The following is a 14,933-nucleotide window of genomic DNA, read 5'->3' on the forward strand; positions in this document are numbered from 1 at the left end:
AGATTGTTGATACATGTCTGGAGGATCATTGGGCCGGGAGCATGGCAAACCTTGACAAAGTCTGTGGCTTTTCACCCAACAGCTTTAAAGGCATTTAATTTTTTTTTTTTTTGAGACAGAGTCTCACTCTGTTGCCTAGCAGGCTGGAGTGCGATGGTGTGATCTCGGCTCACTGCAACCTCCGCCTCCTGGATTCAAGCGATTCTTCTGCCTCAGCCTCCTGAGTAGCTGCAACTATAGGCACGTGCCACCATGCCCAGCGAATTTTTGTATTTGTGGTAGAGATGGGGGTTTCACCATATTGGCCAGGCTGATCTTGAACTCCTGACCTCGTGATCCCCCCGCCTTGGCCTCCCAAAGTGCTGGGATTACATGCGTGATCCACCGTGGCCGACTGGCATTTAATTTTAAGGAAATCGTTATATGCAAGGATGTTCATCACAGCATTATTTATAATAGCTAATTACTAGATGTAATTTTTTTTTTTTTTTTTGAGACAGAGTCTTGCTCTGTTGCCCAGGCTGGAGTGCAGTGGCGCGATCTTGGCTCACTGCAAGCTCTGCCTCCCAGGTTCACACCATTCTCCTGCCTCAGCCTCCTGAGTAGCTGGGACTACAGGCACCCGCCACCACACCCAGATAATTTTTTTGTGTTTTTAGTAGAGACGGGGTTTCACCGTGTTAGCCAGGATGGTCTCGATCTCCTGACCTGTCCCATCCTGCCAAAGTGTGTTAGGTATAATTTAAGTGTCCCGTAGAGGAATGAGTAGCATCCACTAAAAGAGTATTCTACAGCCGTAGGTTCAAATCTGGGCTGTGCTATTATTTTTTAACCTGACTCAGGCAAGTTCTCTAACCTGTAAGCCATTCTCATTTGCAGAACCTGCTTGTTTGCCATGCTGTCTCCCCATGTGGTTAAATGGGATGCTGTGTGTAAGATGACTGGCACAGGCCATCATCAGTGACTTACTGGACTTTTACTGTCCCCAGCGGTAGTGACTGCTAAAAATTGCATATTTGAAGAATATATAATGACAGGAAATAAGTGAAGCATGTAATTTCATATGATCCAAATGTCATTACAGATCTCTGTTTTTATGTGCAAAGCTAAATCGTCTCTGGAGATAGGATTGTACGTGCATTTTATCTTTTTATAGTTTTCAGTACATTCCAGGTTTTCTTGGGAGGCATCTCAGTATTAAAAAAGGTATATGTATACATATGTCAAAACTTATCAAAATGTCTGTGTTAAATACAGGCAGCGTAGAGTACGTCAGTGATCACTCAATCAAGCTGTTAAAACAACAACACGTTCTCACTCTCCCGCTGAGTTGCGGGTGTAAAGAGTTAGGATAGGGGTGTGGAGAGAGGCGAAGGCTGTGGAGATGAGACTTTTCTCTGCCCTGGGGGTGCTCAGAAACAAGAGGGTCTGCAGTAGCCAAGATACAGGGCAGACTGAGGAGGACAGGCTGGGAGAGGAATAAATTGCTCCCGGCAGGCTGGTTGGCACATGGCGCTTTGCTGGGGGGAGTGGTGACTGTCAGTGGGGCAGTGGAGGAGGGAGTGAACGAACCTGCCCAGGGGGCTGGGGCTTCCATCCTGAGTGCAAATTGATGAGGCAGTAAGATGGGGAGAAGGCATTCAGGGAGAGGTAAGAGCTGGAGCAGAGGCGTGGAGAGATGAGCTGGCCCGGCACGCAGGTTCAAGGGCTTGGGCTGGGAAGTAAATGGCCTGCAGTGGTAGGAGGTCCAAGTGGGTCATGGTGGAGGGACAGAGAGTGGGCTATGGGGTGGGGGCCAGAGGATGGGATTGGGGAAGGCCAACTCCCCTGGGTCTAGGGGCTGAATGGGAAGCAGGGAGGGAGGCCCCTGCCCTAGGAACCAGAGGCTGGTAGGGCTGGAGCCTAAAGGGTTCCTGGGGGACGAGTCTTTGAGCAGGGACTTTGCAGATGGGCAGAGGGCCTGGCCTTGAAGGGTGGGAGGCGCTGGCTGCTTGGAGCCAGGGATCTGTGTGGTGCCTGGAAGCAGGGCGGTGCAGTGGGAAGCAAGCCAGATGTAGGTTTATCCTCCCTGCCCCTCTATGGCTGTGTGGTTTTCAGAAGTCCGTCAACCAGGGAAAGCTGGGTTTCTTCACCTGCAGGGTGAGGGCAGCACCCGCGTCGCCTGTTCTAAGAATCTGCTTGATAAATGTGCACTGTCATTATGAAGGAATGGTGGCATGTCATCTTGATTAGGCTTAGTGGTGCCTCTAAAGTGGGTTTTTCTTTCTGACCTTCTAGATTGCCAGTGTCCTGACGTCACAGAAGCCCTCTGTCCTCCTCACTTTGGTAAGTGGCTGGTGTCCAGGGGTGGGGCAGTGCTTGACTCTGGGGAGGGTTTTTAGGGGGCCACCTGTCCTGCAGAGGTTGGGACCATAGGGGAGGATTAAGAAACTGAGAGGGGTCAGGTGCAGGGGCTCATGCCTGTTATGCCTTGAGAGGCCAAGGTGGGAGGATCGCTTGAGGCCAGGAGTTCCAGGCCAGCCTGGGCAACATGGCAAGACCCTGTCTCTACAACAAATTAAAAAATTAGCCAGGCCTGGTGGCATGTGCTTGTGGTCGCAGCTACTTGGGAGACTGAGGCGAGAGACGTGCTTGAGCCCAGGAGTTTGAGGCTGCAGTGAGGTATGATCGCGCCAACTGCACTCCAGTCTGGGCCACAGACAGGACCCTGTCTCAAAAAAGAAAAAAAGAAACCAAGAGGAATGGTTATCGGTGATAAGTAGCAACACCTGCTCTGTCTGAATAGCCAACTGTTTATGGGATCCCATCCTTGAGTCTCCCTGGGACCTGCTGTGTCCTGTCATGAGGATGTGGACGAGACACCACACCCACTCCTGGGGTTAAGCCCAGCTAGAAGATGTATTTGTGTCAGGCTGAGCTCATGGAATCTGTGGATGTAGAAAGTTTTAATGGGTACCAAAATATAGCTAGGTAGAACAAATCAGATCTAGTATTTGATAGCACAACAGGGTGACTACAGTCAACAATAATTTATCGTATATTTAAAAATAACCAGAAGAGTATAATTGGATTGTAACAGAAAGGATAAAAGGATTGTAACATGAGGAGATGGATACCGCATGTATCCTGATGTGATTATTCCACATTGCGTACCTGTATCAGATATCTCATGTACCCCATAAATGTATACACCTAATATCTACCCACGAAAATTAAAAATAAAAAATTTGAAAAGGAAAAAAGAAAGTTTACTCCCACCCTCTGTGTCCCCTGTTAATGGAATCTGAAAACCACACCCCCTGGCATCTGCCCTCAAGGTAGTCACTGTGGGGCACAGTGACTGACCGAGGGCCTGGGCTAGGGTGGGGAGTGCAAGGTGGGCTCCGGGTACACTGGCAGGGTTTTGGGGGCACTTGATGCCACAAGGGGGCCACAGCATGCTCCCAAAGAATTCTCTGGAATTTCTCAGAGAAGTGTGCTTTCTTACACTTCATTGAGCTTGGGAGTTTCATATAAGAGGCATGTCCACAAGCCTTCTTCCTCCCAAAGTGACCCTTCCCTCTTGTCTTTTTTTTTTTTTTTTTTTGAGATGGAATATAGAAAGCAAAATTTATTCAAAGACCCATGCTAACATTCTTGAATATCTGTTAGCCATAATAAATCAATATACTTTATTTTCTTAGCTCCCACAATTTAGCCTAAATATTTGCCCTGGCATGCTTATACTGGTCCAAGCAAGCATTAGGTCATGGCCTGTTCCTCTGCCTTATTTAAAAGTATTTTTACCTTTGTCAGCATCCCACAAGTTACTTCCTCCTTCCTTTCTTCCCCTCTACCTTTGCCTCTTTTAGAAAGTTCTAAGTTGCTAGCCAATCAGGACAAATACAGAATGTGAGGTCCCGTTCCAGCCAGTGGAAACTGGACACAGCAGTAGGGTGGACATGTCAGGTTGTAAATGACCCTGTCTCCTTTGTTCGGTGTACTCTCGTGGCAAAACTGCTGGCAAGTGTACCCTTTCTGCAGGAAGTGAAAATGGCCTTACTAGATAAATTAAGTTTATGTTCAAGTGCTATTTCTTTACGGCACTGAAGAACAAGCATTTCAGACATGGAGTTTTGCTCTTGTTGCCCAGGCTAGATAGAGTGCAGTGGAGTGATCTTGGCTCACTACAACCTCCGCCTCCCGGGTTCAAGCAATTCTCCTGCCTCAGCCTCCCGAGTAGCTGGGCTTACAGGCATGCGCCACCACGCCTAGCTAATTTTGTATTTTTAGTTAGAGACAGGGTTTTGCCATGTTGGTCAGGCTGGTCTCAGACTCCCAACCTCAGGTGATCTGCCCACCTCAGCCTCCCAAAGTGCTGGGATTACAGGCATGAGCCACCGTGCCCAGCCTTTCTCTTATCTTAACTGATATTTACCGAAATAGATTTTTTTGGTTATTTCCTTTAGCACTTGGAGCCCTTTTTTTGCTTTACTATTGATGGCTACAAGGGAAGCTTATGTGAGATGATTACGGTCATAGATGATCCAATGTGTTTAATTTAGATGTACGATTAGACATCAAGCTGAAGTTCTGGGTAAAGAAATGGTGATTTAAAATGCCTTGCCCAGGCCGGGCATAGTGGCTCATGCCTGTAATCCCAGCACTTTGGGAGGCCGAGGTGGGCGGATTACTTGAGGTCAAGAGTTCGAGACCAGCCTGGCCAACATGGCAGAACCCTGTCTCTACTAAAAATATAAAAATTAGCTGGGCATGGTGGTGCGCACCTGTAATCCCAGCTACTCAAAAGGCTGAGGCAGAAGAATCACTTGAACTTGGGAGGTGGAGGCTGAGGTGAGCTGAGATGGTGCCACCACACTCCAGCCTGGGCGACAGAGCAAGACACTGTCTCAAATAAATAAATAAATAAATAAATAAATCGACAGAGCAAGACACTGTCTCAAATAAATAAATAAATAAATAAATAAATCGACAGAGCAAGACACTGTCTCAAATAAATAAATAAATAAATAAATAAATAAATAAAAAAAATAAAATAAAATAAAATAAAATGACTTGCCTCTCTGGAGAGGGCCCATTTTTCTCCAAATCCCTTGTTTTGTCTCCACTCCTGTCCAACTCCATCCTTGGAGTTAAGAGAGGGATGTCATCTGCTTCATAGCAGTCCTGCCAGAGTCGGGTCCTGCACGCCTCCCCAGAAGGGCTGGATTCGACAGGACTCTTGGATATTATACAGTTAGTGCGGAGTGTGTGCAGGAAAGGGAAGATGGACCAGGCTGGGGAGGGCAGATTTGTAGTGGGAGTGGCCCTGGGTCCTTGCCTGTGCCTGGGCAGCCTGGCTGGTTCTAACAGGGTGCTCTGACCTCCATGGAGAAGGCCTTGCTGTGTAGCTGGAACGCTGCAGAGTTTGGGGGCCCCCACTTCCTCCACTTGGCAAGTGGTAGCAAAGGAGGGCTGCCCTTGTGTTGGGGCAGGGTGGCTCATTTGTCAGGGGAAGGCAGGAGGGGATGGACTGGTTGGGGTGCGGGGGATCCTGTTCTTACCTGTCGTGAGCCTGGCTGGAGGTCTTAGGGGTGCAGGCTGTGGGGGTACCGTGCAGCCCCGTGTGACATGTCTGTGTTCTCTCTCTGTAGCGTGGCATCAACACGGACAGCGGCAGTGTCTGCAGGGAGGCCTCCTTTGAAGGCATCAGCAAGTGAGTCCTGGGCCCCCAGGGACTCTTTCCCCACCCGCCCGCACTCCCACCTTCACCAGCAGGTCTTTCCCGGTCTACAAATAAGACATGAACTACGTAAACTTCTTTTTAAGGAGTTTGGGCATTTTGAGGAAATGTTTAGAAGCATAATATGCCAAAAATCACCTTGATTTTTCTTGAAGGAAAGGTGCCCCATCTCTGTTTGCTCCGTAAGGAAAGTGCTCAGGCAGCCCTGGCCACTGGGCAGGGGCAAGGGCAGGGGCAGGCACAGGTGGTGCTGTTTTCCCTCTAGAGATCTGCTGTGAGCCCCTGTGGTCTGTGCATCAAGCTGCCCAACCCTGCCCTTTTTTTTTTTTTGAGACGGAGTCTCACTCTGTCACCGTCTCGCTCTGTCACCCATGCTGGAATGCAGTGGCCTGATCTTAGCTCACGGCAACCTCCACCTCCCGAGTTGAAGCGATTCTCCTGCCTCAGCCTCCTGAGTAGCTGGGACTACAGGCATCCGCTAATTTTTGTATTTGTAGTAGAGTTGGGGTTTTGTCATGTTGGCCAGGCTAGTCTCGAACTCGTGACCTCAGGTCATCCACCCACCTCGGCTTCCCAGAGTGCTGGGATTACAGATGTGAGACACTGCGCCTGGCCCAAGCCACCTCTCTTAGTCCCAGCCATTAACCCCTTTCCAACCCGGCTCTCAGCAGCTCCCCCATGTCCCCTGCTGCCCTAATCCCAGGTAGGATCCCCTTAACCTCTTCCCACTCTTAACTAACCAAGCGCCAGGCTGAGCTCCAAACTCTGCTTGGGAAGCGATTCCCCTTTTCTCTCCAGGCAGGAGGACAGACCTTGGGCACAGGGAAAGAAGCCCCTCCCTTGCTTGTCACCCCTCACCCACGGCCCCTGGGAGAGCCTGGAGAGGGTGGGAGAGCCCTCCCCGATGGCTTTGCGTGGTTCCCTGGACTGGCTGGTGACTGGCACTGGGGGCCTGTGGCCTGCATTGTTGGCTGATGCTATAGCAGACAAGGCCCCTGCACTCGAGACTGCTGAGCATGGACAGTGGGCAACTTCCAGCCCCACCTCCAACACCTGGATCCCCAGCCCTTCTCCTGCCATTCATCCCCTGCAGGCCCCATGTCCTCTGTTGTCCTCTGGTGGACCGAGGCAGCGATGGAGGAACTGCCTTACAATTGTGTATGAGCCCAAGCTGCTGGAATCTCTGTATGTGATGGAGGGGTGATTAGGAGGGCTTATGAGCTCATAAATATGTATCACCTCCCCCCTCCCCCTATGCTAAGAGCGATGGGGCGGGCGGGGGGCGGGTAGTAGGTTTGCTTTTTCACTGCAGAGATCTCATGTCCTCCTGGGAGTTTCCCCAACGCGGCCCCACCTCCCACACCTGGCAGCAATTAGCCCAGCTTGTTGAAATGCTAGCCATGGAGGTAGAGCTGCTCTCTCTCCCCAGGCCTCCCAGGCCCTCAGAGGGGGTACGGGCACAGCCAGCTGCTGTCTTTCCCAGGCCCAGGGCTCCCTGAATCCCCCCAGCACTACCTGGTGCTGGGTCTCCAGTGTCCTGCACACCTTTCCTCGACCATGCCATGGAACCTCTCTATGTCCTCTGCTTGGGTCTCTGCAGCAGAGGGACCCTCAGCTCCTCCACATGTAACCTGCTGCTGCCTGGGCTTGTGGTGGGCACTGGAGGAGATCATGCTCACCTGGAACCTGGCTCAGAGCTGGTGCTCAGTGACAGTTGCCCACAAGTAAACCCCAGCAAATCCCATTGCTCCTCTGTGCCTCAGTCTCCCCATCTGCATGGTGAGCCAGGTGGGCTCCAGGATCACCGTTCCCAGTTTCCCAGATGTCAGTGAGTCATGGGCCATCTCAGCGGTGAGAGCTTTGCTTGCTCCTCCTCTGGAGAGAATGCGGAGCCCCCAGGAGCTCACATCTGACAGCTGTGTGGTGGGCGTGGTTCCCAGCCAGAAGCTCCAGATGTGACCCCTGAAGCAGAGCTCTGCCAGCTGCTCCTTGAGGTTCCCCGAGGGAGGCTGGGGGGCCCCGGGGAACCCTCATCACTGTCAGTGAGTGTCAGGAAGCCAAGGCTTCATTCTATCCCCCAGGAGGATTCCTAGGTGTGACCTCTCATCCCAGCCTTTGTCCCCTGTTGCCCCCAGTCCCTGTGGCCCCTGCCAAAAGCCCAGAGGAGGCTGTGCTCTGCAAACTCCCCACCCCACCCTGTCACCACTGGGACACTTTTTGGAGAGCCAGGGACTGCCTTACTTTTGCACCATCTCCCCAGGCACCAGGCTGGTATCTCTCCAACCTCTGATCCAGGCCAGACTGGGGCTGGCTGGGGGGTGCTCACCCGGCCCCTCAACTGGGGGCTGGGCTGAGACACTGCCCCACCCCCCAACACTGGGTGCTGTTGCATCAGTTTCCGCACCCATGCATCAGTCTGCTGGCCGAGTCTCTGACTTGGCTGATGCAATGCGCTGCGGGTGAGAACCCTTGTGGCCATCTTTGGCCTGCTTGTTCTACTCCTTCCCCTCCTTGTTCCCTGCAGGGGGCCATCCACTCATGTCTCTCCCCTCAGGGCCTTCCACCTCACTGTCACCAGTGCTGCTTCACTGAGGCAGGAGCCTCTGGCTGGTGCCCCCTACCCTGCATGCCGTGAACCCTGACATGGGGCCCCAGCCTCTGCCTCCAGCTGCCCCCAGCCGCTTCCCTATGGACAGTCTTGTCTGCATTCCTGGGGTCCAGGTGCAGCTTATCCCCCTGCCTTCCACTCACCCAGGCTGCCAGCACTTCTGTGCCGGGCTGGGCAGAGACCATGTCCCCAAGAGCCGCTGCCGCTCAGTAACCGCGTTCCCCTGCCTGCCGGGTGCACCTCCAGCTGCTAGCCGGGATATTAATAGCCTGTTTCCCAGGCAAGATGAATCTTGCTGTCGTCCTCCTCTCTAATACGCAGCTGCTTCCGCCCCAGTTGCCTCTCACTGCTCTAATGAAGCTCCTTGTTCCTGAAATTGTCCTTTCTGACCCTTTTAAATGTCTCTGCAGCACCTTGCACCTTGGGCTTCGATTGACCTCCTGCTCTAACAGAAGTTCAGGTTTGGCCTCTTGGTTTGACCTGAGGGGCACACCCCTCCCCAGCTCCCCTTATCCCCTGGCCTGCAGGAAAGAGGAGCTTGTGGTAGACAGTGGCCCCCACTGTCTTCCCAGCCTAGACCCTCAGGGCCCTGGTCCAGCTGGATGTTTGGCCCTCCAGGTGTGGCTACTTGGGGTGTCTGGCCTGGGGTCTGTCCCACTTGGGTTCAGCCTTGGTCTCAAACCTCCCTCTGCCTCCCCAGATCAGGGCCAGGCCGCCTGCTGCCTGCAGTAGGAGTATGCAGGGTCTCGAGGTGTGGGGACAGCAGAGGACAAGGAACAGAGGGGACCGGGCAGAGGAGGGCTGAGGGTGGTGAGCAATGCATACTGCCAGAGAGACCGGGGGAGCCCCCTATGGCCTGAGGCCCTGGGCTCACCCAGTGGTGTGGCTCCGCGTGATGACGGTAGCGTGAAGGGCGTAGGCCGGGATGGTCTGTAGGGCCTTTTGAGTTTGTGGTCTGGCCCAGGCCACAGCTCCGTGTGTGGCTTGATTGGAGCAGTCCCGAGGAAGACTTGGGAAGAGCAGGCCTTGCTGCGGGCTCTGGCAGGAGGGGTGGGTGTGGGCATGGGGTCAGGTGCTCATTGCCAGGTCCTGGCAGGGGCATGATGAGGGGTTGGTTTGGGGCTGGGGTGGGGGGCTGAGGTAGGGAGGGGGGGGAACCCTATAACAGAGACTTTGAGACTTCTTTTTTTTTTTTTTTTTTTTTTTTTTGAGACGGAGTCTGGCCTCTGTCGCCCCCAGGCTGGGGAGTGCAGTGGCTCGATCTCAGCTCACTGCAAGCTCCGTCCTCCAGGTTCACGCATTCTCCTGGGGGCCTCCGCGCTCCCAAGTTAGGCTGGACTACAGCCGCGCCCGCCTCGTCGCCTGGCGATAGTTTTTTGTATTCTTTAGTTAGAGACGGGGTTTCGACCGTATTTAGCCAGCCGATGTCTCGCATCTCCTGACCTTGGGTGATCCGCCCCGTCTCGGCCTCCCAAAGTGCTGTGGATTACAGGCTTGAGGGCCACCGCGCCCGGCCAAGACTTGAGACTTCTTCCTGTGGATGCCAAGGGCACCACGGCGTTCCCTGGAAACACTTCGTCCTGAGGCTGGGAAAGCAAAGTCGCAGACATAGGAGATTGCTGAGAGCATCTAGGAGGTAGCTTTAGGCCAGGTTTTCCTGAGACGGGGAGACTGACCATGAAAGAAAAAGGGAGGAGATGGGTCTGCTGGGGGATTGGGCAGGGCGCGACGAGTGGCGCTGAGCTGAAGGGCCTGCCTGTCCATGAGGTTTCCATGGCCTTAAGCGGGGGTGCCTTTTTGCACAAGGGCAGTCCTTGCTCTTGCGCCTCCCAGAGCAGACAGAGCTGTGTACCGTGGGCGTGGGCACGTGAGTGGCAGGCTTCTGTTCTTGCCGATTGGCCCGGAGGAAAGAAATATGGTCGGTATTGTTACATTTCTGTATATCAGCTGTAAGAAATACACTTATTCAGGACTAAGTGTATTTCTTATCTTTCGGCATTTACTTAGATCACCTTGCACATTTGAAGACAATTGGTAGCAGATTGATTTCGTCTAAGCAAGCAGTTAAAGATGAAATTCTGAATTTGCCGGAGTTGTTAATGCGGGAATCATTAATTTCAAAGATGTGAATTTTTATTTATTTTTTTTATTTTTTTATTTTATTTATTTATTTATTATTTTTTTTTTGAGGCAGAGTCTCGCTCTGTCGGGCCCGCGACTGGAGTGCCCAGTGGCGGAATCTCAGCTCACTGCAAGCTCCGCCTCCGGTTTATGCCCATTCTCCTGGCCTCAGCCTCCCGAGTAGCTGGACTACAGGCGGCCCGGGGCCACCTCGCGCCGCTAGTTTTTTTTGTATGTATTTTTAGTAGAGACGCGGGTTTCACCTTGTTAGCCAGGATGGTCTCGATCTCCTGACCTCGTGATCGGGCCTCTCGGGGCCTCCCAAAGTGCTGGGCATTACAGTGCTTTGAGCCACCGCGCCGCAGGGCCTGATGCTGAATTTTAAAACCCAGGAAAGTAGAAGGGCCCATTATTAACTGACGATTATAGCAAAATACCAATCTGTGGTTTGAGGACCATGGTTTTCTGGTTACTGTTAACTTGGATATCAAGTTAATATTTAGGATTGTCTTCCTTTTTTTTTTTTTTTTTTTTTGAGACGGAGTCTTGCCCTGTTGCCCAGGCTGGAGTGCAGTGACACGATCTTGGCTCATTGCAACCTTCACTACCCGGGTTCCAACAATTCTCCTGCCTCAGCCTCTCGAGTAGCTGGGATTACAGGCATGTGCCACCACATATGGCTAGTTTTTGTATTTTTAGTAGAGACGGGGTTTCACCATGTTGGCCAGGCTGGTCTCGAACTCCTGACCTCAGGCGATCCACCCGCTTCAGCTTCCCAAAATGCTAGGATTACAGGCGTGAGCCACCGTGCCCGGCCAGGATTGGCTTTCTAATTGTGACCCATGGAGTTCTCGGTGAGGGGAGGAACCCTCAAGAGGTGAGAATCTGACCCAGCCCTTTGGCAGGGAGCAGAGTGGAGGGGCTGCCTCATCTTTGGGTGAGATACTCCAGGGAAGAAGACAGGGGCTTTGGCCCTTTCATCTCCCAGCCCACATTTAGAGCTTATCAGGAAATTACACTGTGCTTCCAGGGCACTCCTACCCTCACAGGCCCAATGGGATTTCGTTGATACTTTTACACGATTAATACATGCTCATTGTAGATAATGCTAACCAGCATGGAGGCAAAAACGAGAACTATATGAATTTTATTATCCAGGGTTCAACCTCTTAACCTTGTCTTTTGGATTCTTCCATGTGTGTCTGATTGTGTTTCTCTGAGTATATTTTTGTGTCTGTGTATCTGTGTATATACATTGATCTGTGTCTGTGTGCACCTGTATGTGTGTATATCAGGGTGTGCATCTTTTTGTATGTATTTGCCTTAGTATGTGTGTGTATATCTGTGTCTGCATTCCCCTAAGCTTGTGCTTTAGTGTGTGTTTGTGTGTATGTGTTCTTGTTCATGCCTGCCTACGTCTGTGTGTGTCTGTGCATATACAGTGGGGTCTATCTATGTGTGTCTGAGCGTTACCCTGTTGTGCACATGGCTGTGTGTGTCTTTTCCAAGCGTATGCCTCTCTCTGTGTGTCTGTGTGTGTGCATCTGTGTCTGCGTGCTGAGTCACTCTGTGCTGGGTCACTTGGCTGCTTGTGTGGATGTGCACATGTATATGCATACGTACGTTGAGTAAAATGAAACGTTGATGGCGTGTTTGTCTACTGAGTATACTGGCCACTGCTTTTCCTGAGGTCAAAGTGGCATTTGGTGCAGTGGGAGCCAGAGACTATTTTGTAGTCTTGATTTATGTCACCTGCTGCCCTGTTCTTCACTCTGAACCACACTGGCTGCCTGTGGTCTCTTTGATATTTCATAAGTAAGGCTTTGATTCCACAACATTTAGGTTGACTTTGAATCATATAGTCCTGTTTGTATAGTTAAGGATCCTGAAAGCTTCAGAGATCTGGAATCGTCTCAGTCTGCTGTTAACCCCTTCTCTCTTCTCTCCCCTGTCCCTGCCCTTGTTCAGTTGGCTCAGGTAGGAGAAGGGCTGCTGGCCTCACAACCATGGCATTGCATCAATGTTTTCAACACCATTAACGGAGCCTTGGGGGGTCCCTGGCTTGCAGGAGGACAGGAGGTCACGACCCTGCATGTGTTTGTATGTTGTATCCTTCCCTAAGATGGGGCAGTTGGTTTTTTCTTTCTTTAAAGAGACAGGGTGTCACTCTTGCCCAGGCTGCAGGGGTACAGTGGTGCAATCATGAATCACTATAACCACAACCTCCTGGGCTCAAGCGATCTTCCCACCTCAGCCTCCTGAATAGCTGGGACTACAGGTGTGGGCCAACACACCCAGATAATTCTGAAATTTTTTGTAGAGTCAAAGTTTCGCCGTGTTGCCCAGGCTGGTCTTGAACTCCTGGGCTCAAGTGATCTTTCTGCCTTGGCCTCCCAAACTGTTGGGATTACAGGTGTGAGCCACCACACCTGACTAAGGAGCAGGTCTTGGAATCCAGAGAGTTGAAGTCTTGCCGAGGCTTCTCTGCTGAGGCCTATAGCTTGTGCTAGGCTACCTTGTTCTCCAGCTTGAGCTCTGGGTCACACATGGTTCTCTTGTGTCAGAGATGTGCCCTGACCTGATCCTTTTGTCTCCTGGGGTCACCTTTTCAATGATGTTCATCTTATCGAAGAACAGCTTTTGGCTTTGTAGATTTTTCTTAGATGTTTCCTTTTTATTTCGTTGCTTTCTGCAAGGGGCATTCTTAGGATGGAAGTTCAGATCACTGATTTTCAGTGTTCTTTGCTGCTGTGTATATTTAGAGCTATGAGTTTTCCTGTAAGCACTGCTTTAGCTGAATTTCCCACAGGTTATGATATTTCATATTGTTATTTTCTAATTTCATTGTATTTTTATCTTTGAATCATGGGTATTTTTTGATTTCTCATTTAATTCTGTGATTAATGAACGTTCTCTGCATCTCAGCCCTTTAAAATATGTTGAAACTTCCAGCATGTGACCATTATGATAAATGTTTCACATACACTTAAAGAAAGTATGTATTCTGCAGCTATGGGTCATAGTGTCCTGTGTATGTCAATTACGTCAAGTTGGTTAATTTATTGTTTATATCTTCTATATCTTTCCTGATTTCCCTGCTTGCTTATTCTGTCACTACTACATTATTTTATGGCTGAAAATATTTTTCTATGGATACTTCCCACATTTCGTTTATCCATTCATCAGATGGTGAACATCTGGGTCGCTTCCAACTATTGGCTGTTCCGAGTAATGCTGCTATGAGCATAGATGTCAAACTTCTTGTGTGAACATATGCTTTCAGTTCCCTTGGGTATATACCTACAAGTAGAATTGCAGGGTCATCTAGGTGCCTTTCATGTCTTGTCTTGCCTATTTGCCTTGGCTAGAACCTGCAGTACAGAGTTGAATAGACTTGGAGACAGCAGACATGCTTGCCTTGTTCCTCATCTTAGGGGAAAGCTTTTAGTCTTTTACCATTTGGTATGTTATGATGTTAGTTGAGGGGATTTTTTGTAGATGCTTTTTATCAAGTTGAAGAAGTTCCCTTCCCTCCCTAGTTCATTGAGTGTTTATTATGAAAAGGTGTTGGATTTTATCAGATTGTTTTTCTCCATCTATTTATACAAGCATATGGTTTTGTTAAGTGTTCTATTAATATGATTGATGTGTTACATTGATTTATTTATGTATGTTGAAGGAATCTTGCATTCCTAGGAAAAAATCCCACTCGGTCATGATGTATATATATCCTTTTTATATGTTGCTGGATTCTGTTTGCTAGTGTTTTGTTGAAAAATTTTTGTGTCTCTCTTCACAAGGAATTTGGGTGTATAGTTTTATTTTCTTAAGATGTCTTTGTCTAACTTAGCATCAAGGTAATACTGACCTTGTAGAATGGTTGAAAAGTATTGCCTCCTCTTCTGTTGTTGTTGTTGTTGTTGTTGTTATTTGTTTGTTTGTTTTGAGACGGAATCTTGCTCTGTCTCCCAGGCTGGAGTGCAGTGGTGGGATCTCAGCTCACTGCACCTCCGCCTCCTGGGTCCATGTGATTCTCCTGCCTCAGCCTCCCAAGTAGCTGGGATTACAGGCGCACACCATCATGCTTGGCTAATTTTTTAAATTTTTAGTAGAGATGGTGTTTTGCCGTGTCGGCCAGGCTGGTCTTGAACTCCTGACCTCAAGCCATCCTCCCACCTCTGCCTCCCAGGTGCTGGGATTATAGGCATGAGCCACAGCTCCTGGGCCTTTTCTTGTAAGAGTTTATGAAAATTGGTGTAAATTATTTAAACATTTGATAGAATTGCTATTCATTTCATAGAAGACATTGGTCCTGGGCTTTTCTTTATGAGAAGTTTTTTTTATTAGAAATTTGATCTCTTGTTAAGGTCTGTTTAGATTTTCTCTTCCTTCCTTCCCTCCTTCCCTCCCTCCCTCCCTCCTTCCCTCCCTCCTTCCCTCCTTCCCTCCTCCCTCCTTCCCTTCCTTCCTTCCTTCCTTCCT

The 14,933-nt window shown here is 50.1% G+C and overlaps 1 protein-coding gene across 1 annotated transcript in view; it reads left to right on the forward strand.

Annotated features, from left to right (window-relative positions):
* Positions 1 to 14,933, forward strand: part of PEPD (peptidase D) — a 142,214-nt gene that overhangs the window by 26,455 nt on the left and 100,826 nt on the right. Inside the window, exons 5-6 of the mRNA XM_017855047.1 lie at positions 2,278 to 2,325; positions 5,634 to 5,695. Of these exons, the coding sequence (XP_017710536.1) occupies positions 2,278 to 2,325; positions 5,634 to 5,695 (110 nt within the window). The remainder of the gene's footprint in view (positions 1 to 2,277; positions 2,326 to 5,633; positions 5,696 to 14,933) is intronic.

The sequence above is a fragment of the Rhinopithecus bieti genome, unplaced genomic scaffold, assembly GCF_001698545.2.
Source record: "Rhinopithecus bieti isolate Rb0 unplaced genomic scaffold, ASM169854v2 scaffold_39998, whole genome shotgun sequence".
Taxonomy (NCBI): domain Eukaryota; kingdom Metazoa; phylum Chordata; class Mammalia; order Primates; family Cercopithecidae; genus Rhinopithecus; species Rhinopithecus bieti.